This window comes from Vipera berus (assembly GCF_964194415.1).
Source record: "Vipera berus genome assembly, chromosome: 3".
NCBI classification, from domain to species: domain Eukaryota; kingdom Metazoa; phylum Chordata; class Lepidosauria; order Squamata; family Viperidae; genus Vipera; species Vipera berus.
In genome coordinates this window covers 21,273,647-21,297,694 of record NC_138204.1, presented here as the reverse complement: position 1 = coordinate 21,297,694, position 24,048 = coordinate 21,273,647, and the positions used below count along the sequence as shown (strand labels likewise).

The 24,048-nt window shown below is 39.1% G+C and overlaps 1 protein-coding gene across 1 annotated transcript; it reads right to left on the bottom strand.

Annotated features, from left to right (window-relative positions):
* Positions 1-801: 801 nt before the first annotated feature.
* Positions 802-23,578, bottom strand: LOC308664966 (opsin-5-like; the record flags this gene model as incomplete). Its single annotated transcript, XM_081322527.1, has 5 exons — positions 802-1,389; positions 4,612-4,940; positions 14,371-14,498; positions 15,941-16,103; positions 23,491-23,578. The coding sequence occupies 5 exons, from the start codon at positions 23,576-23,578 to the stop codon at positions 802-804; spliced, it is 1,296 nt and encodes a 431-aa protein (XP_081178653.1).
* Positions 23,579-24,048: the final 470 nt, after the last annotated feature.

The window sequence follows — 24,048 nt, the reverse complement described above, 5'->3', positions numbered from 1 at the left end:
CCGGGATAAATAGGGAAAATAAAACATGTAGGAAATTAAATGAATAATATCTGAGTCAACACTCTGGGTTGGTTCTGTGTTAGCATGAATTAAAACTATTATGGGCCAAAGGGAAATCTAGCTAAGGTATTACAGCAAACATCAGGACTATGTCTGCAAGTCCCATAGAACTCACCTGACTGAACAACAGAAGTAAAACTTATCCAAGTTACTTTGTATGTTTGTCAGCAGACCTGATAAGCAAGTGGCCCTATGTCTCTGAGCTCTTATCAATTTATTTTGATTGGATTAATTTTTTTGCACTTCAGTTATGTGTGCAAATTAATTATTTCTACCTTCAGCATCAACTACATGGATTGACTGAAGCTGAGCTAAACAACTAACTCACAGTACAGTACAGATTGAACAGGTAGAAACCTGCTTTTGAGCCATTTCGCAGTTTGTGGTACTCCGATGTCACAAATGCCAGAAGGGGCTTTAGATTATGTTTTGTTTTGTTTAGGGGCTTGGCACTGTTGACTGTTTTTTTTTAACAGATGCAAAATCGCTAATACAAAATCACATCCATAAAAAAAAAATTGTATACTTGGCAAAGAATACTTTGGGGGAAGTGGCATGTAAGGATAAAAGATGAATTTTTAGATAGATTTTTTTTGGAAAAAAAAACAACTTTTCCCAGCTTTACAATGTTAACTAGACATGATGAAAATTATAAATCAAATATCTGGATAGCTTTAGATAGTGGGTGGACTAGATAGAAAGGATCTACCCCTGTCTTTGAACCCTTTGCTCTTACCATGCTTACATAAGATCTCTCACAATGTTGGAGGGCAGAACATCTCCTGCCACATTCATAGTCCCTATTCCAGTCTTTTTCTTGGTCATGAGCACCATGACTTGCACAGTTCGCTTAAAACTTGGCCGGCAAGCTCTTCCATCTCTCAGAATTGTGAGAGGGTTAGTCTTGGAAGCTGTGTCAGATTTCTGGGTGAGCCTATAGCACCGGGGATAATTGCTGAAGCATTCAAAAGTATCAGAACAATTCCTACAGGATCCACGGTGGTCAGTGAAAGCAGCAGAGAATCTCATGGAAGCCCGGCCATCTGGTGTGTGGAAGGATCGAAGGGTGATGACCCTGGACCGGCTGCAACAGCAGACTGCACACACTGCCTGGAAGAATGAGAGGTCTTTAGAAAGGAACTTCTGGAAGTTGGGCTTGAAGAGCAGATACACCAGAGGGTTGTAGGTGGCCGAGGACTTGGCAAAGACAGCAGACAGGGCAAAGGCCAGGATTGGCACTTTGCTGGCATCGCCAAATGCTGCCCACATAGCAACAATGGCATAGGGGGTCCAAGCAGCCAAAAATCCAATGCACACAGAAATACTGAGCTGGAAAAGAGAGGGAACAACCAAGTTCAAAATGGTAATATGTTCCACGTTTTGCTTCATCTTAAGGTTCTGTAAGGAGATTCATACATTGCAATAAGATAGAGAATGGCTTGACTGGTTTGGTTTAATATGATATGTAAACCCAGCCAATTATAATTTATTCAGGAAATCATGGTTAACCAAGGAATGACTTAATGTGATTTGTGGCTGTATAACTCAGCCATCCATGACTCAGCCATTCTTAATTTTGATTAAGCTTACACAGTAGAATCTAGTTGAATGTTGAGCTTTGTGTCATGCCAGTGCAGAAGTCTTACAATATCTATTGAATATCTTAGGGTCAGAGTTACTAGAAATATGCATTGATTTTAAATGAATTTAATTCTCTGGACTTCCTCAAACAATACTGTATAGAGTACAGTTGTGTAATGAGAGTACTGAGATGTTCCTTAAAAATAGACAATCTTCCTAAATGTTTCTGTTTCCCAGGCTTTTCTAGAAAAAAAAGTGATTTGACCATTAAGTATGTTGTATAGATACATCTATACATCTAACCATATTAGTCTGCTTCAGTCCTTTCCAGACAATGAGGAATAATTCTAGTATCCACACAGTCTTTTCTGTGACAAAAATGGAAGGTTATCAACTTCAGACCCTCCCTCCCTCCCTTGTTCAGCTTGGTATGGTCTAAGTATATGGACATTACCTTTGCAGGTAATATATTGAATGTGAAAAAATTAGCTTCTTGCATTTCCTGTGCATGAGATTTTTTTTTAAGATAAGGTAAAATCTCCTTGGAGTTAAAACTGACTTCTGGTGACTACATGGAGATATCCATATTTTTTGGCAACAGTATAGTAGTGGTTGTTATTGCCTCCTTCAAATGTTTCCAGTTGCCTCTCCTATAAAAGCAGGATGGCATCAGAGCTAAGCAATGTGTTGCAACTGAATAGCATCATGGTTGCATCAATCTGTACTCAAGAGATCTAGCTGCCAGAAGATAAATATCTAGTGCATTTCTGGAGAGAAACTATCTACTCCAGCTCAGAATAATATGCTGTTGTGTGTATATTTAATTAGCCTGTAATTAATGAGTTAATTAATTCAACTGGTGAATTGGTTAGTGCATTCAACCAGATGATAAACAAGCCCTGGAGTTTCTCTTCTCTTTAGATAAGCAGGCTATGATATGCTGCTGACATACTGCTTGCCGATCAAGAGGGTAAGGTGTGTACACAGTTAAATTAAGTTGTCAAATCATGACAGGCAACCGTGCAACATGAATGAGCAAATCATCCTGATGTAATAGAACTCTCTCTCGTTTTATCCTTGCCTGCTGCTGTGCCTGATTCATCATGCCACCTCCATCTTCCAATGGCATTTTTCTGGGGGAACCAATTTTTTTTTTAAAATCCCCAAATTGAAGATTCTTCATATGAGGATTCCCAGGGATTCTGGAAGAATAAATCATTGGCAAGAAAGGGCGGTGGATGCATTTAGACCAGCAGCAGGGATGTCACTGAGCATAGATACCCCAGCTGTATGACTTAGAATTGATTTCTAAGCAGATTGTCACATTCCTGTTTTCCTCCATTTGCATCCCTCTTAGGACATTTATGTGCAGTCTTGCACTGTAGACTCTCTTTAGACACCCAGCAGTAGCAACATGGACATAACTTTTGCTGCTGTTGTGGTTTTCGTTGTGAAGAATAAGCTCTGTTCAAAACAGATATGCAGTTTGGAGATCCATTGTACCATGCCATCAACATTTCCTTATGCTTTGTATTTCTCAAGATGCTTTGGCAAGCAATCAAGGCAACTGAATGGAGATGAGCATTTACTGGCTGGATGCCCTTCCTGATACCTATGCGTAGCTCACAGCAGATATTTTCTCTTTGTGCCCAGAGAGTGAAATATCTGCTGCTATGTAAGATTGAACTCACAGCCTCCTGACTGTGAGGTGAAAGCTCCACCTCTAGGCCATTATGCCACTTGAAGAGTGATAAATGTATCTAGGCCTCTTAAATGCTTTGCTTCTTTTTTGCTTGCTGACTTTCAATGCCATATTTCCTTTTTGCCATTTGGCCAACATCTCTTCTTAAATCATCAAGACATTCCTTGGATACTTTGAAAGGGCCTATACAAATTTTTTCATCATTTTTTTAAAAACAGATGATGTCATTGGGGCCAGATTTTGAGTTAAAGATATAGTGTTGAAGGAGTAATATAAGAAAATTCTACAGTTGCATATTATTTAATTTCTTTACCATACATTCATACAAGGTATTCTTTGACTTATTGTACAACCAAAATTGGGACTAGAATTTCCCTTGCTAAGCAACGTGATTGCTAAGCAAGTTGTGCCCCATTTTATGAACTTTTTTCATGGATGTTAAGTGAATCTCTGCAGTTGTTAAGCAAATCTGGCTTCCCCTATTGATTTTGCTTGTCGGAAGCTAGTTGAGAATATTGCAGATGGTGATCACCTGTCCTCAGAACAGTGGAACCATCATAAATACATTACGTGACTGGTTGCAAGTCAATTTTTTCAGTGCTGTTGAAACTCTGAATGGTCACTAAATGAATGGTTGTAAGTAGAGGACTGCCTGTAAAATAATTTGTTTCCTTTTGGGTCAGAATGTCTTGTGACTCTAAGTTCTGTGGTTTGTAAAATAAGGTTTATGATTTAAATATGCTATGGGAACTCAGCCAATTATTGCTTAGATTATGTTTAAGGAAAACACGACTTATAGCAGTGTATAAAGTCAATATATATATCTTGAACCCTGCATAACAAATCCATAATAACCCAAGTGAAAAAAGACACTGGGCTAAGCAAGTACAGATGTCCCTTGCAGAGGGAAATGATGTTGTATGCATCATGACATCATTTTGCAAATAATGTGAATTATGTATTTTGCATCTGTTATAGATGCCTATTTTTTTTAAGATACAGTATTTCAGATTAGCTATAGAAGCCCAGAGCCCAAATTGGAACTGAGAAACTGAACACAGCTGTTTCCACCATTTGATGCTTATATAGCATCCTTCAATTGGTGGGACAGTTTTTGTCAGTAAATTAAGGTACCATTTGGGTTTATTTTTCTTCTTTCAGGAAAGCATCTCAGAGAATACAAAGCCTAAAATTAAGAGATCTTTTTCTAAAAATACAGCCTCCCTACGGGTATCAGAAACCTATCCACATGGTGCTTCAATCCTTACCTTGACAATTAGCCTGTGGACACTGTTGTGTTTGCTCTGGGGTGACATATGCTGTTTCACTGCTCTTCTGGACACTTTCACAGTCCAAAGGATGAGCGAGTAGGAGATGATTATCAGAGAGCATGGAATGATGTAACAGAAGACAAAGAGGGCCATGATGTAGAGTTTGGCTTCTCTGGTTGAAGCTTTCCATTTGATGCAGCAAGCAGTCCCGTAAGGCTCTGGACCATAACTCCCCCAGTCAGCCAGAGGAGCCGCTGCGAAGATGAATGCATAAATCCAGACACAGGCTAGCAAGACCCCGGCATACGGTGGAGAAAATTTATTGCCTAAAGGAAGAGGGAAGGAGATGGGTTAGAGCAGTGATGGTGAACCTTTTAGAGACCGAGTGCCCAAACTGCAACCCAAAACCCACTTATGTATCGTCATATGCCAGGTGGGCCTGGCCCATTGGATGAGAAGTGAAACATTTTCAAGAAAAAAACCCAAGAAAGTCCAATTGCCTTTTGAAAAGCATCTTTGGGACAACTGGATGATTGAGAATCTCCATAGACAAAATGGTCGTTGCTTAACTGGAGAGAATACTGTCTTCAAATCCATTTTTTTAATCAAACCTATATTGTTTAAAAACAATATAAATTGTAAGATACACACAACAAAGTTATAGTCATAGGAAGATAAGGATAGGTAATAGGAAAGATGAAGAGAATAATAGTAATACAGCTTTACTAAGTAGTTTGACAATGTTGAAGGAATTAGTTGATAAGCAGAATGATGGCATGGGTGAAAAGACTGTTCTTATGTCTAGTCATTTTGGTGTGCAATTCCCTATAGTGTCGTCTTGAGGGAGGAAGTTGAAACAGTTTATGTCCAGGATGTGAGGGGTCTGTAGATGTTAGATACTGGGTTCGTTGCTTGATTGACGAGACGAGGCAAGTGAGTTCAGCAAAGATCATTGTTTATTTGGTTGCAGGAACTGAACTGAGAAACAGGGCTGCGAATGCAGCAATTTATATCCTGGCCTCTAGGTGGCAGCCAATAGTTTTGAAGCAACCTATTGCCCCCCTAGAGGCAGCCAATGAAGGCGCTGGAGACGGGTTGTCTGAGGAGCTGGGAGCCGTTAGCCAGCTTCCCTGCTTAAGTAATCTTCCACACACCCTCAAACTGAAAATGTTTTCTAGATCGTCAAGTAAACAATCAAATAAGCTCAGAGTAAGTTAAAATCTCCACCTCTCAATATTTCTGCTGCCTAAAAGGGGAACAGTGTTTGTGAAATATTTGCATATGATAATGTGTACATCACCATCAAACCTGACACCAACCAGAGCATAGAAAAACTCAAAAAGAAGTAATGCAAGATTGGAAGATGTGAAGAGACCTGACCCATAGAATCGCCATGAGTCGGACATGACTGAATGGATAACATTAAATTGTACATTTGGTTCTGAACTTGGAAAGCATTTTTATAATTTGGAATACATGACTGATTAGGAAAAAGTATCTAGTGAGAAGGAATCAACCCTGTGATCAGAACCACAGCAATGAGATTGGAATATCACAATGCGTGAAAAAAAGGTCAAGGTTTTGATTGCAATCTTGTGAACACCAGTTTTTACTTTTTTTGATCACTGTCCCTGAAGGGGAGGATTGTTGTTGGCCTTATTTTATTAGAAGCTATTTCAGCCTTTACATTCACGACCAGTATCATTATTTAGAATAACTATGATTATTCTCAGTTTTTGTTTCACAGGTAATTTGATCTTAGGGAACAGTAATATACCAACCACCAAGGGAAAAGATTCAGCTTTTTAGGTTTTGAGATTTACATAATGCCTGAATGAGATTTTTTTCCAAAAAAACTGCTGGAGATTATTTTTAAAAACATTATTTGCATGCACGGTTGTCCCTCTGCTTTCTTGCAAAAAAGCTGTAGCAACTACTCTGACCAACGGCCCTTAAACACGAAATTGCATATTTGCATGTTAAACTGCACTGGCCAGTATTTTCAGATCCCTTTTGATGCATTATCTGTAATGTTAGGTTTGATTAAAAAAATGGATTTGAAGACGGTATTCTCTCTGTATATAAAAGTAACTTCCATTTACTTCAAGGTGAGTGATTTTATGGACACATCAGTGCCTGTTTTACAAAGCCAAGCGTATATCATATTAATGCTGATTTACCTACTACAGTGGAATGTTTCACTCTGTCCTATTTTAGACTTGTTAGCCAGAAATAAAGAAGTTCTTTGGAATCAATTAGGGATAAGCATATGGAACCATAGCTTGTTTATCAGAAACTTGAAAGATTCTTGGAGCATCCTAACATCCACGTTACAATATCCACAGATATTTGCTATAATGCATCTGGTAATCTTTGAATAGTGCAAGATTTGTAATAGTTTTGTGCTGTGGACTAGCTCCAGTTAAGCAACGACCATTTTGTCTATGGAGATTCTCAATCATCCAGTTGTCCCAAAGATGCTTTTCAAAAGGCAATTGGACTTTCTTGGTTTTTTTTCTTGAAAATGTTTCACTTCTCATCCAAGAAGCTTCTTCAGTTCATGTCCCTATGACTTTTGTAATTTGATAAGAAAATGAACCCCTTGTTTAATACAAAATACTGAATCATAAAGTCACCAAATAAGGGGTTACAAAATACAGTTAACAAACTGGTTGAAATTAACCTACAGTATCTGAACAGATTGTACAAATGAAGTCCTGAGCAAATTTAATTGATTAAATAAATACATTTGTATTCTCAGAATAAATACTTGTTTGTTAAATTTCTGGCATTCTCCTTCTTGCCTTAATGAAGACCTGGGTATCTTTAACATGGTATATTGGGGTTGTAACTATAAATTAGTTACACTTTTAAAGCTTTAATTCAACCATCTTATTGGAAAAAGGATATATCATTTTCAGCAGCCTTCCTCAATCTGGTGCTTTCCAAATGATTGGTCTACAACAGACATGTCAAACTCGCGATGTCATGTGATGTCGCACAACGTATCGGAGCTTTTTCTCCTTTGCAGGCGATGGGGTGGGTGCAGTTTTGGGATGATACGTCTGGCCCACGGGCCGGCAGTTTGACACCCCTGATCTACAACTTCACCCATTGATTAAGTGCCATTAAGTCAGTGTCAACTCTTAGTGATCATAGGAATAGATTCTCACCAGAATAATTTGTCCTCAGGTGGGCCTTTTAGATCTCTTAATGATGCATTGATTGCTGTTGTAATTGAATCCATCCACATTGCAACTTGTTTCTTCTTCTTTTCTTTAGCTTTTCTAAGAATTATGGATTCCTTAGGGGATCTTTAGGTGATATTACAGTTAGCCTCATCAATAGTGTTTTCCAGGAGAATTCTGGCTTGATTTGTTCAATGATTCATTAGTTTGTTTTACTGGCTATCCAGGGTAAATGTCTTCTCCAGCACCAAACTTCACTCATGTCCTGTTTCTTCAAAGTCTAGGTCTTGCATTCATAGAATATCATAGGAAAAACTATAGCTGAATTCTGTTGTTTGCTACAGAGCCATCATTTTAAGGGTCTCATTGTAATCCTACCAGGTGCTAGTGTGAGAGATATTTCTTGACTTTGCTGTTGATGATCAACCCTAAAAAGCAAAGCTATCCACAATTTCAATGTCTGTTGTCAGTTCTGAGGATGGTTGATGTATACTATTGTCATTTCTTTAGCCTTCTTTATATTTAATCGTATTTCTTTTTCCCCCACTAAACTCTTTGATTTTCATTATAGCCTTGAAGATTATCTACATTCTCAGCAATCAGACTGGTGTTATCAGCATAGCACAGATTATTGATGTTTCTTCCTCCAGTTTTAAATCCATGCTCATCTTCTTCCAATCCAGCTTTTCTAGAATGTGTTTTGCATATAAATTTCATAAATAGGCAGAAAGTATGCAGACTGATACTTTTGCCAGTTTGGAACAAGTCTATTTCACCTTGTTTCACAACTCCCTTAGCTATCTTCAGTGGTAGTCAGATATTTAATAATATTTAATTTAATAATATTTATATACCGCCCTTCTCCCTGAGGACTCAGGGCGGTTCACAGGGCAGAATAAAATACTAAATACAAACATTAAAAAGAGATTAAATGATTGCCCAAGTTAAAACAATTAGAATACAATTCTAAAACCCCAAGATAAAATTAAGACACCAAAAATAAAAAACCCCCACCAATCCCCATCAGGCTAGGCCGGCTTGTACAAACAGAAACGTCTTAAGATCGCGACGAAAGGAGCGAAGATCGGGCGCCATCCGGAGCTCTACCGGTAGCTGATTCCACAGCTCCGGAGCGCCCACAGAGAAGGATCTCCCCCTGGGGGCCACCAATCGACATTCTCTGATCGGTGGCACCCTGAGGAGGCCCTCTCTGTGGGAACGCACAGGGCGCAGGGAGCTTGATGCCGGCAGCAGATGTTCCCTAAGGTACTCCGGCCCCATGCCATGGAGGGCTTTGAACACCGTTACCAGTACCTTGAATCTCACCCGGAAGACAACTGGCAACCAATGCAGCTCACGGAGCAGAGGTGTAACGTGGGAGTATCGGGAGACTCCCAACACAACTCTCGCGGCTGCATTCTGTACCAGTTGGAGCTTCCGGGTGGTCCTCAAGGGCAGCCCCATGTAGAGAGCGTTGCAGATATATCAGAAGAGTGCAAGAGTGCAAGATTAGATGAATGATCTACAGGCATGCTAGTAATTGTTGACCCTAACCCTAACCCCATGTAAGATATACACAGACTAGGATAACACACTTTCTGGAGGGTTTGAGGAGCACTGAAGTTCCTTTGTATTCTTTCCTACAGAATTACTCATTGTTCTACACTGTTTCTTTAAACAAGTAATAGGTGTAGGGTGTGTTGTTGTTGTTGTTGATATCTCAAATAAATCCACTGCAGCTTGCAGCCATTCTTTGAAGGTAATTGACTGTAATCTACCATGCTGGTCAAGTACACATTAGTAGACAGATGCTTTGATTCATTGACTCTCACAGATGTGTGTGTCTGTGTTTGGGAAAATCTAGGGAGAAAGGTAGATTAACTCCACCATGACATTTGTACATTCAGTGGATATCAGAACTAGTCCCTATAGGGTTATATGCATGAGCAGTCTTTATACTAACAGATCCTTTCTCCTTACTTCTACCCCCACCCCCAAAGCAATACTCTTTATTGCTCATAATTAAGGAACAATCTATAGTGTGGCAGAATTAATCAAGTATAAATCCAAAGCTGAAACAGTTGGAGGATATGAAGCAAAAATAAATGTTGAAAGTAGTTGAGGAACTGATTGAAATTATGAGGCAATATCAGCTGTATCATTTAATTTTTAAGAAAAAAGGTTATCATCTTCAGATTGAAAATCTACTTTTAGATTGTATTTGTAATTGAGAAATCTCTTTTTTTTAAAAATGTGTGGAAGATTTATTTAAAACTGTTGTGCTGGTTAATGATCGCAATAAAGTAATTTATTTACATTTTAAAATGTAAAATGTGACAAAAAAGTGGAGGTTTTGTATTATATCAAAAATCAAACTTCTATAAATTGGAATCTGTTTTGTAAGAATTTGTGTATGCCAAATTCCTTTCTTCCCCTTTTCATCTCCTACTTAAATTTTAAACATTTTGATTCTTTAAAGACTTAAAACTCCAATCCCACCCTCCCTATCCACCGTCTGAGTCTTCAGACATATGTGAGAATAACATTTCTTTGAAACTAAGCAATTTGAGATGTGCTGACTTTATTCATTGCCTCATGGGGAAAACCTAATGTGCATTAGAAGAAAGATAAGCTATTGAGGCCACAAAATTACCGTATATACTTGAGTATAAGCCGACTCGAGTATAAGCCGAGACCCCCAATTTCACCCCCAAAAACTGGAAAAAGTTGTTGACTCGAGTATAAGCCGATCCGCCGTTCTGCAAGCCTCTGCCGCCAGCAGAGGCTCGATCCGCCATTTTGCAAGCCTGAATACACAGAAATACCCTGTGTGGCCGCGGCTCTCGGGGAAGCCCTGGCTGTCAGCTTCCTCGCTCCACGCTGCCATTCGGGGCCCGCGCGTTCCCCGGGCAAATCGCGGCGCCCAGCAGGCGAGGAAACATGCCCGCTCCAGTCGCCCCCCCTTCCCTCAGGAGACGCGAAGCAAGTGACCGCCCGGAGCTTACCGAGGACTTGCTTCGGTGCTTCCAGGATCGCGCGCACCTCTCCCAAGCCGCCGCCGTCTGGAGACCTGCCGAAGTTTGGGGAGGTTTGGGGAGGTGCGCGCGCACCTCCCCAAACCTCCCCAAACGTCGGCAGGTCTCCGGACCTCTGCGCCCTGCCTGCCTGCTTCTTTCCGCAGCGGAAAGAAGCAGGCAGGCAGGGCGCGGAGGAACGGAGACCCGGCGACGTTTGGGGAGGTTTGGGCGCCTCCCCAAACGTCGCCGGGTCTCCGTTCCTCCGCGCCCTGCCTGCCTGCTTCTTTCTGCTGCGGAAAGAAGCAGGCAGGCAGGGCGCGGAGGAACGGAGACCTGCCGACGTTTGGGGAGGTTTGGGCGCCTCCCCAAACCTCCCCAAACGTCGCCGGGTCTCCGTTCCTCCGCGCCCTGCCTGCCTGCTTCTTTCCGCTGTGGAAAGAAGCAGGCAGGCAGGGCGCAGAGGAACGGAGACCCGGCGACGTTTGGGGAGGCGCCCAAACCTCCCCAAACGTCGGCAGGTGTCCGTTCCTCCGCGCCCTGCCTGCCTGCTTCTTTCCGCTGCGGAAAGAAGCAGGCAGGTAGGGCGCGGAGGAACGGAGACCTGCCGACGTTTGGGGAGGTTTGGGGAGGTGCGCGTGCACCTCCCCAAACCTCCCCAAACTTCGGCAGGTCTCCGGACGGCGGTGGCTTGGGAGAGGTGCGCGCGATCCCGGAAGCACCAAAGCCTCGGCCGCGCACAAGTCCTGGGTAAGTTTTTTTTGTTGACTGGAGTATAAGCCGAAGTGGAATTTTTCAGCCCAAAAAGTGGGCTGAAAAATTCGGCTTATACTCAAGTATATACGGTATTTCACGGTACTTAGAAGACAAACCAAAACTGTACAAGGGAGAGAGGCTGCTTGGTGGCTGCTGGTTAATAGCTAAAATTAGTTTTCAGCTTTTCTCCATTTTTTCTAGTCAACTTTGTAATTTGGAAGAATGGGTCTTTAACTGCCATCTTGACTGCATAAATGAAGTTCCTCATGATAGATTTTTAAAAAGAAAGTAAGATGTATATTATTATAAATAGTGACATAATAGCAATATAGTATGTTTGTTATGCAAGCATTTCTCTATTTTCACTTAATAGGTTTCTGGATTTAGCTGTAGGAATTGTGCTTCTGTGGCTACATTTGGTTTCACCTCCCCCCCCCCCGCAATATTTCCTAATTGTTTGATAGTGAGTGGGATACATCATTTTTAATGAGGTCTACAGCATCTTCCCAGTTGGCTCAGAAAGACTGGTCTACAATAATAAAAGGATGAGTGGTTGGAGAGAAGGAAAGAAAGATGCTCATTCTTGTTCAGCATATTTACTTTATAACCCATGAGTCAATACGTTTAGTTTTTCCCCTTATGATCTTATTAAATCAGTCACTAGGAACTCCAAAATACATAAATCAACACCCCCAAATCAGATTGGAATCCCATGCAATTTTCTTGGCAAAGATTTGGAGGTGGTTCAGTGCTGACTTCTCCCAGGAAACTCTTCAACACTAGCTTAAAGTCTGATGTTTCTTGCTGATCTCCCACTAAGTAATAATCAGATCCAGCCATGTTAAGAGCTGGACTATTAAAAAGAAACAGAATAACAGAGTTGGAAATGACCTTAGAATCATTAATCCAACCCCCTCCTCAGGCAGGAGACCTTATACAATTCTGGACAAGTGGCTGTCCAATCACTTCTTGAAAACCTCCAGTGTTGGAGCATTCACAACTTCTGAAGCCAAGCTGTTCCACTTGTTCATTATTCTCATTGTTAGGAAGTTTCTCCTTAGTTCTAGGCTGCTTCCCTCCTTGGATAGTTTCCATCCATTGCTTCTTGTCCTGCCTTCAGGTGCTTTGGAGAATATGTTGACATCCTCTTCTAGGAGAGAGATGGTTTATAATGTATGTAGCCATGATTTATTTAACTTTTGGTACGATTCTATTCAATTAACACCTGCTAGGTTTTTTTTTCTTTCACACATGCTTGCTTTTTTGGTCCTTCAATAACTTTTATCCAGCAAAGTTTTAAATACTTTATTTAACACAAGCAAGGACTACAGAAATACAAGATTCATTACATTTAGATTATTTAATTTAGCTGTACAGAAAACGCTGGATCAGTTACCCTGTTTTTGACTGGGAGAGGGCAATTGACATTGTGCTGAAAACTCCATTACTTTTGTAAATGGGCTGCCATGTCACATACAGAAAAGGGGCATAACTTAGATTGAAGTGGAAAAATGCTGCTTTTGGCATTTTATCCACCTCTCTGCAGTTTTTGTATATAGAACTTTTTCTGTTTTGTGATGATTTGTATAAAAGCATGTCATCTCTTCAATTTAAACTCAGTCAACAGAACGTGTTCTGATCCAATCAAGTTTTCCATTCCTGTTACAAATATATCCAAAATACATTGATGCACATTAATGAGAATAAGCAAATCTTGTATCACACATAGAATAGGATGGATGCCAGCTGACACAGGGATTTATTGACTAAAGACTTGTTTGTTCCAGCTTGATTTGGAAGAAATATATTGGACATAATTCCCAGAATTTGACTGCAAATTAAGCCAGTTTTCTCTGTTTGGGTTATATTTTTCTTTCAATCCATTTATTCCAAAGATTATATATTCTGCTTAGTTTGTCTAACCTAAAGAATATGTGCATTAAGTCTTGCCAAGGGATACAAGGAGTCCAGGTACATTTTGATTTTTTTTTTCCTTTCAGCGATTGGCACAGCTCTTTCTGGTTGGTAAATAATGTGAGATGAGCTATATTGATGAAAACTATTAGCATGGGCCAATTTTTCTACTGAATTGCTGTTTGGAGAAATTAGCACTGAGTCACCTTTGCCAAGAGAATTCTTTAAGTTTTTAGATTCTGCAATTCTCCTGTCAAAATATTTTTTCATATGAGCAATTTTGGATTTTCACTTCATCATCATAAACATGAAACATTTTCTTCTAGTGATGTAACAAGCAATTGCTTTTAGTCTGGATGCTGGAAAGAGATTGAGGATGACGGAAGAGAAGAAAAAGATATAAGATATCCCAGAGATTGGCCGGGGTGAAAAATAAGTTGCCTCTTCCATCAGATCCTTAGAACTTTAATGCCAATCCTTTAGAACCTTAAATGCAAAAGAACAGAGGTCTAATCTACATATACAAATGAAAAGGGAAAATTGGAAGCTGCTGGTTTTCTTCTTTTTTATGCTAATTATTGCTAATTATTGCCCTAATAAGCAGGCATATACATAGAATGAAGGCTACTGCTAAGCTTGTAAGCCGCCCTGAGTCTTCAGAGAAGGGCGGGATATAAATGGAATTAAAATAAATAAAAAAAATTAAAAAAATTCAAAGGCTTGACAAACAGACTGTCTAATGGAAAGATCTTCAAGGGGAGATATTGCCATGACTGTAGGATCCTGGGAAAGAGCTGGGATGATGGAACAAGGGTCAAGATGAACAGGACTCAGAGTAAGACAGTTAACAAGAGAAGGGCATTTAAGATGTATGTCCCACCTACCATAAGCTGGATAACAGACCTTCATGCAGCAAACTGTGCTCAGTGCAGTCAGGCTGGTTAGGCTGCACAGACCAAACAGAACTCCACAGAAAGCGTAGAAGGTACACATGGCATGGTTGAACAGCCACCTAGAAAAAAAGAGATAATAGGAAAATAAACCAGGAGAAATTAGGTCTCCAGTATTCTAATTGGAAAGAGGTGTGTTTTAGCATCTAAGAAAAGTAAAGTTTTCCTCTCTAAGGGAGGGTACTTTTAAAATATTTCTTTTGGGGGGGAAATAAAAAAAATAATATGCTACCTGCTAAGATCAGTGGTGGGATTCAGCCAGTTTGCACCACTTTGGCAGAACTGGTAGCTAATTTTTTGTTGGCCAGGCCCAGAATGGACTTCCGGAAGTGGCATCCACACAGAGAACCGGTTGTTCACATATTTGAATCCCACCACTGGCTAACATGCTTGCTAACCTCTGTCACTACTCAACGTGGCATAGAAACAGGGGGGAGGGGAAGCTTCTAGAACATCTTTGAGGCCCAACTGGTGGGAATTATCACTGTCAGGTAAGTTGATGTGAAAGTGTTAATACAGTATTTAATTCCAACTTTATCCTCTTGCATATTTATTATTGCATTGGCTTTATTATTTCTGTTGCTCTTTCTGTACCATTTAAAAATTTCAAGATTTGGAAACTTTAAACGTTTCATAAGTATATAAATTTCTCCATGATACCAGCTTGGCTTGGTAACATCTGCTTAAAAATCATTTGACCAAGTCAGTTTCTCCTAAGTTGGAACTCTCCAGATATTCAGAGAGATTCTCAGTCTTCCAGGTCATGTCTCAAAAGTGGTTATTCAAGAGGCAACTGAACTTTCTTGGGTTTTTTTTCACCATCTTGGGGGTTTTCCCCAACATCCAGTCAGAGCTGAAGAAGCTTCTTGGATGAGAAGCGAAACATCTTCAAAGAAAAACAAGAAAGTTCAGTTGCCTCTTGAAAAAGCACCTTTGGGACAACTCTCCAGATACATAGTGACTACATTTCCCATTATTCTGAAGGAGCCAAAGTCCTTTATTTTATCCCATATTGTTAACAGTTTGAAAATGAGGAGCAGAGTTCATGGAGGAAATAGCTGAACTCCATCATTCTCTGCTCTGGATCTAATCTGTTTTTCCCTTCTATCTGATTTTTTTTAAAGCATGGAAACATTGTTGGGAGCTTCAAAATAGCACACCTACGTTAACTCTTGATTACCACACTACTGAAGCTAAACAAAAGCTGTACCAAGAAGAAAACCGAGTCAATGGAAGCCAACCTGATCTTAAATAATAATAATAATAATAATAATAATAATAATAATAATAATAATAATAATAATAATAATAATAATAATAATAATAATAATAATAATAATAATAAAGTTGGAAGGGACCTTGGAGGTCATCTAGTCCAACCCCCTGCTCAGGCAGGAAACCCTATACCATTTCAGACAAATGGCTGTCCAGTCTCTTCAGTCTCTTCTGAAGGAAAGAAAGAAATCCAATTGTATTAATTAAATGGCTGAATGGACGGAGCTACCTGTGTGCAAAGAAGGATGGTGTGGACAGTGGAAACAGGATCAAAGTCATGCCTATGTCACTGATGGCAAGATTCACGATAAAGAATTCCGCAGGTTTCAGAAGGGCTCTTTTCCGGTAGGCAACCCATAGGAGAAGTGAATTTCCAAAGAGAGACACTACACCTGAAAGCAAATCAAAATGATGATTTAGAATCTGGAAAAAGAAGATGACACATTCAGCTACTTTATTTATAAACTGTTATGAGTTGCGTTAAGAACTTTATCTGCAATGACATCTAATTGCAATCATTATATAGTCATGATAAATTATAGTGAAGTTTATACATATTTAGGGCACTCCTTCCTGACCTGATATTCTCCAGGCTATGTTGGCTTGGAATTTGGAGAGATGTAATTATTTGAAAGGCATTAGATGGGGACAATTGCTTTATAGCCTGAATCTTCTTTTGTTTCTTTCTTTGCAAGAATATGGCTTTGTTCACACAATATGTTTCCTCCAATTACTAACCCAGTCAAATATCCTTATTACCAGTTTTAGCAATACACAATCATTGCTGAATTATAATCTACATCTTTGGGATTCTAGAGCTCCCATTTACTTTCTCTGATAACCCTTAAAACTATGAATCAGGACAGTTAGATGAGGCTTCAGGACATAGTAGGCAGACAGCAACAGGGCTGACTTGGACAATGGAGCCAGTCAGTATTAAAAACATATGTTCAGTATTGCAAGGACTTGATACTGAGTTGTAAAGTGGAAGGTCTTACTTTTTCAGCCACTCTTTCTCTCCAGTATTTTTTCTTGGATGACTAAATATGCAGACAAATTAAATATTCCCACCACACAACTGTTTGGGTAGAATTAATTTAATCCTGTAAATCAGTTTTTCTCAAACTTGGCAACTTTAAGCTGTGTAGAATTCAACTCCCAGGCCAGCATGGCTGGCTGGGGAATTCTGGGAGTTGAAGTCTACACATCTTAAAGTTGCCAAGATTGAGAAACACTGCTGTAGATGATTCAGTTTCTCTTGGATTAAATTTAATCTCCTGGAGATTAGTTGATGAAGTTAATGAACTCATTTATGGAGATCCCACAATATATTACCTCCTCCTTACTTAAAATAGTTAAGTTTGTTATAGGATCTGGGTCAATGTTTCACAAAGGCTATCTGTGCAATCAACCAGCAATGTTCTCCTAATTGATCCTACAGAATTTCCCAAGCTTTTTGATATATGGCAATTGCAACTTAGCTTAACTCTCCATTTCCATATTTTATCCTTTCTCAGCCTGGTGCCTTCATTTCTGTTGCACTTAAAAGTCCCATAAAATGTGGATAAGACAGCTGTTAATTATAAAAGTTTGTCTTACTTGGTCCTTTGGCCAAAACTATATTAATCACAAAATTTCTCAAGTAGAATCCAGTTAACGTTTGTTAAGAATCAGTGCCTCACTGAAATATGCTGAAAAAGAATAGTGTTTATTTTGAGTGGTTTTGATTGCAAGCTTCATTCTAATTAAACAACCATTTGCAACCATTTCTGGCAGAGATTTATTCTACTGGTTTGAGATAAATTATAAGATTTCTCTCTCTCTCTCCTATAGAATTATTTATACAGTAATATATTGCGTGCCAAAACAAGTGAAAGAGAGGGAAAAAATATTATGCAACTGAAGCTACAGAGACAAGTTGTCTTTTGCTTGACCACAGTTGAGACAACACTGATAATTAAAATTTAATGCCTAGGATTTTCCTTTTGCATTAAGTCGGGCTAATTTCATTTAAAAAGCGTTTTCCTACATAACTCACAAAGGAGGCCTGATTACTCCAGGGACCGTTTTGGGGCATTTGGAATGACTGCCTGATAGATTGGGTTGCAAATTAAATATTATGATAACAGTAACATGCTGAAGATGGAATATAGCTGATCTAGTGATTTTATCTTAGCCCAAATCCTTTGGTGCTCATTCGTACTCAACATGCATTGGAGTTCTGAGTATAAATCACTTCTGTGGGGAAAAAAATGGGATCTGCATATTCATGTTTCTTCTTCATTTTTGGACACACTAATTCCTTATCAATTTACTTAGAACTTTATTAAAGTCTAATACAAAGAGTGCTGAGTTTTGATAAGTAGATATCCTATAGTTCTACCATACCTGGGTTTGCATAAAACAAGATACCCACTCAATATATCTCTTTTCTCCCATCTCCTTCAGATGTCCCAAAAGTGCTTTTCCAAAAGGCAACTGGACTTTCCTGTTTTTCCCCCCTTGAAAACGTTTTGCTTCTAATCGAAGAAACTTTTTTTATTTAAAAAAAAAAGAACGGTAGAAGCTTCTTGGATGAGAATTGAAATGTTTTCAAGGAAAAAACAAGAAAGTCCAATTGCCTTTTGGAAAAACACTTTTAGGACAATTATGACCTGGATCATTGAGAATTTCCATAGACATCTCCTCCAGAGTTTTACAGCCCAGGTATAACAGTCACATTATCCTGGATGAGCTGCAAGTAGGTTAATAATGTTGATGGGAAAACTGGACAAGAGACATTGACAGTGGCTTCCAAAGGTTGCCCAAATTAACTTTCAGCTATTTGATATTCTGGCTGAGGATGTTCTGTGACATCAAAAAGCCACAGTTTTCCCATTCGCTGAGGACAGTAGCTAGAGATGGAGAAGTAAAGCTGGGGAGAAGATGAAGTCCTGTGGATGTGCAGAAGGTACAATAGCTTGGACTGTCAGGCCCTTCTTTCTCAGACTTTTTCAGAAAGCCAATATGTCTGTTGGATATCTGGAGCAGAGTCCCTTCAACATTTCTTCAGTCTTATAGAGCTGAATACAGTCTTACAAAAATCACTCAACACAGGTAGTCCTCCACTTACAACTACAATTGAGCCCAAAATTTCTGTTGCTAAGTGAGACATTTGTTAAGTGAGTTTTGCCCCCATTTTATGATCTTGCCACAGTTAAGTGAATCACTGCAGTTGATCAGTTAGTAACCTGGTTGTTAAGTGAAGCTGGTTTCCACATTGGTTGCAAAAGGGAATCACATGAACCGGAGACACTGCAATCATCATAAATATGAACCAGTTGATCACATGATCATGGGGTTGCTGCAAAGGTCATAACTATGAAAAACTGTCATAAGTCACATTTTTCAGTGCCATTGTAACTTTGAACAGTCACTAAATGAACTGTTGTAAAGCAAGGATCACTTGTATTTTAAGATCATCTGTCCATAGAACTGCCATTCCATGTAGTCATTGGAATTCAATATTTATAAACTTCAGCTGAGATATCCATTATGTCCATCTGCAAATCTGAAGAGATGCCACCTGCCTTCTCTGATCTCACATCCTCCAACTCAGTGGCCCCCAACTTTTTTGGGCACCAGGGACCGGTTCCGTGGAGAAATGTTTTTCTGTGGACCAGAGGGGATGTGGTTTTGCATGCTGCCTGCATCCCTCAGTTGGGGCTTTGTTTGTTTATGTGGAGCAGTTGCAGGCATGCTGCAGATTGGTGCCGGTCCACAAATTGGGGGTTGGGGACCCCTGCTCCAACTCATGGCCAGGAATTTGGGAAACTAATACAGCTGGAAGGTTGTGTTACAGTAATCAACATATTTGTCACACAGTTAATGGACTTTGGTTTCAGAGTGCACTCCAAATTATATGAGCATGTTGACATCCTTCATCTTTAAGTCCTATGAAATCAAGTGTTTATGCCCTGAGAGTCTTTCAAGAACAAGGTTGTCCATTCCTCTTTTCTTACAGTGTAAAGCAGGCAAAGTATAATACCTGCCTGCTACTCAAACTGTTCCCTGAAGGAAACCAGTCTTTTGTTGAGGCTGATTTCTGAATAAACTAAAAACATGGACTGGTGCTGCAAGGATGTTGTCAGTCAGGCTCACAATGTCAAGATGATTGCTAAAGGCTGATTTGGTGGTCAATGACAAATTAATGCAGGTCATCAGAAAGAAAGTTATTTGAGGGAATGGAGAATAAACAAACTGCAAGGACTGTTGGAGAAACGTTCTTCTTCGGAACCATTTTTCCCCCAACCAGTTAGCACAATATATTCAAAGTCACATTCTAATTCTAACTTGGTAGCAGAATGGCAGACAGTTCTATTTTTGGCCAAAAAGTGATAGCTATTTAGGGCACATTTGTGGAACACTTTTGAAAAACATTTTGAAACCTTATTGAATATACACTTGAGATTCTCCATCATAAATGCTCGGAGGTACTGAGAATTTCCAGGATTGATTAGGCTGAGTGAGCTGGAGGTGTTAAGAGGTATAGGGGTGGAATTAAAAGCAATAAGAGCTATATGCAGTGCAAATTTCTCAAGCTAGCTTGCTATCTGTTTCTTTCAGGAGCACTGAGAAACATATGCTTCTTTGGTAATATTGAATTGAGTCCTATACATCAAATCCCACTACACCAGGGTTCCCCAACCTTAGCAAGTTTAAGACATGTGGACTTCAATTTCCAGAATTCCCCAGTCAGACATGCTGGCTGGGAATTCTGAGAGTTGAAATCCACGTGTCTTGAAGGTTGCCAAGGTTGGGAAACCATGCACTACCCTTACTAGGAGTATAGATGCACGAGTTTACAAATGGAAGAACTTGAGAATTTAAATTTGAGATTAAAGACTGCTCAGCAATGATGAAAAAAAGGAGGGAAAATCATCTCTTTGGAATGGATGGAAAGGTTATACCTACAATATCATGCATACAATTGTGTCAGCTAGAAAGTATGGAATAGTAATATATTACATACAAAATGAGGCCAAAAAAGAAAGCTGTGCAAATATCATCAATTTTATTAATATATGCAGACTGCAGAATTCAGCTACCGAATATGAATATAGAATTCCTTAAAAGCAAGACAGATAGCTTTTGAACAGATAGCCTGATCCTGATCAGAGTGGTCTGGTTATGAGTACAAAGAGATTTGTTCCCAAGATGTTCTACATGAAGGTGAGATAAAAATAGCCATTATCATCATCATCATCATCATCCAGAGCAACATCTTTTTGAAGATGGGTGTCCTTAATAACCTTTATGGCATACCTCATTAAATATTTCCACATATTTCCATGCTAGATATTGATTCTAGAAATCTAAGGCCTGGTTGACTTGTGCCCTGAGATCTGGATTGCTTGCTTGATCAGACTCCCAGTTGATCCCTTCATTTCAGAAGTCATTTTTGCCAAGGGACCATCAATCCTTTTTCACTCTGACAGCAGTGATCCCTTTTTCAGTGCATCATTAAGCATCTCCAAGAAGCAGACAGGACTGACACTGATTAATTTCTACTGCTGCTTCTGGAAGGCTAAAATAGAGAAGTCCATGGGAAGGCAGAAGGCTGGGTTTGGGTGCATTGAAATGCTATTCTATTTGTCCAGTTCTAACTGGATGCAATGGATTTGCCCCATTTTTCATTGTAACCATGGTTGCTGAGAACTGTTTTTTTTTCAGAAGGAGGAATGCCTACTAATCGACTTATCTGCAGTTTGCAGAACTGAATAGTGATTATTTTTCTACATTAGGTGGGGAATTTGCAGGGTATATAGAAAACAAGCATAACAAGGAGAAAAAGAAGGCTAGCTCAAATGTTCTCAGAAATCCACAGGTTTTTTTTAATTGTAGGGAAATGTGTCAAATCCATCAGACTGCACTGGGACAGGCTACCTGCCTGTTGCTGATCAAGTCACTGGGCAAACATTGTTCAAAGAAAAACCTGGAACAATTTATTTATGATGAAGCCTGCTAGTTGCCTGAGGATGCTTTGTGCTGATGCTAGATCTGCTGGTATGTGGATGAGTAGGATTAAAAAGCAATCCATAAATATGTTAAACACATAAGAATTAAGTTTGTCAATGCTGAAAAAAAAAGAGTTGGAAGAAAATGCTTAAGGAGCCTGGGGAAAAAAGATATGGCTGCTTTAATAAGTAGATTTAAAAAGTGGATGCTTTTTTTCCAGACTAGCTCAGAAAAATGCAGTTGCTTTAAGAATGTGCTACACTCACACTTGTGAATTTTAAAAAAGAAAAAAAAACATTATTGCATCATTTAGATGATTATAAATGATTATACTCTATCGAGGGAAAGACTAGAGGTCTCAATCTTCTTTTCTAGATATTCTTTGACTATATTCCCCTTAGTCCCACCTTTCTGGAACTGCCTGGTAATTATTGTTACTACCAGCTATCTTTCAGGACAAAGTTTTTATTTTCTGTTTCCCTTGAAACATGACATGTGGGACAGGCAAGGGCCCAACAGCCAACATAACTCATTAGCAACTAGTGGGAAATTAAACTCAATAAAAATGAAATAAATTTTAGATCACATCCTTGGCCTGTAATGTGAGATGAGTAGCAAGGGAAACAGATTTCCCCACTCCATTTGGAAGATAGATCACTGTCACAAGTAATAAATAAAAATATTCTTTAAAAAAGGACAAGAGAATGCCCTTTTTCCTTATAAGTAATGTAAAACATTTCATAGCAAAGGAGGGAAATATACAGTATTCTCTATTTTAAACACAGAAAGTATCTAAAATAAATTTTCCGTAGAAATACTATAAAGGACAATAGTATACAATTCTTGGCAGACACATTCTATTCATAATGAAGTAACTCTGATGGTCCAGGGAACATAAGTACTGTATCTTAAGCATTAACAGACAGACATCATACCATTATAAAGTAGGTTCAGAAAAGAAATTAAACTCGCTACCATCCTTAGTTAATTTTTCACTTGTACTCAAAAAACTTCTGAACAGATGTTGCCTCTGTCACAATAATGGTACCTGAAAATTGTGTTTCTTGCACGTTCTAGTTAAAATTTGAGGAAGGGAAATGGTAACAGTGGTTTCCAGTCTCTTGTTCAGCAACTTCTGCTTTATCTTTAAAAATACTAATCATGTTTCATTCTAGCTAAAAGGTAGCTTTTCAGGTCATCTGCTTGTTGAATACATGCCCAAACAATGTGTTTCTGCTTGAGATGGAGATGTATACTGAAATGTATAGCCTGAAGGGAACTTGCTATCCATTTATTACAATTTTAATAACAAAAAAAATACTGAATACCTGATGCCTGGATTTTAATTCTTAAAAAATTTAAAATTCTGGATGCTCTCTTAGGCAGCATTGCCTTGACCCACTAGATTTTAAAATCTTGTGATTGATTTCCCAGACATGTCAACTAGCCAAGTACTTGCAAGAAAATAAGATGCTTCTTGAAGGAAGTTCCAAAATCCCAAATATTTTTTTTTATAAAAAAGAATGCTTGCAATGAAGTTGATGGAAAGAAAATTTAGAACAGTCACAACAATATACTAATTTGCCCAGCATGTACCATAATGAACCTATAGAGTTTATTGTCACAGTGATCACTAATTTGAATTGCTTTAAAAGGGTGTTTGTGTGGGTGGGAGATGTAGTGTAATACAGGTCCTGGCCTCATCCAGCAAGGTGAAAGAATCTCCAAATAGTTTTTTGTGGTTTTTTTTTGCAAAAATGCTTCCCTTCCTCCCAAGCTTACCAAAGAATGAATAGAGAGTTCCAAAGATCAGATCTTCTCCTTCAGATAAGGTTGACAAGAACGCTGGGGCACTGGAGGCATTTTCCATCTGCAGATATATCAGAAAACAGAAAAGGAAGCAAATGCCAGTCAGCATCATTTTGATCAGTCTGCATCATTCAACCCTCCTCCCGCCCAAACAGAACACTGTCCAAAGGCAGCCTGTTCCTTCTTGGCTGTCAGCTTCAACCAAATCAACCATGGGATTACAAGCATGCTGCAGTGAAGAAAAAGATGAACTGCTCATATGGATTCTGGCACTTAGATACGGGCTGTGCAACCAGCAGATAATAAAAACTGGCTGGGCCATCCATTTATGGTAATCTTACTTAATTATGACTTTGTGCATTTGTGCATTTAATAATAAAATATGTTAATTAGCATATATAGATATAAAGATAGAGATAGAAAGATATCTATGTACGTAGATATAGCTATAGATAGATAAATATAGATATAGCTATAGATAGCTATAGATACGTAGATAGATATACATAGATAGATATAGAAAGACAGATA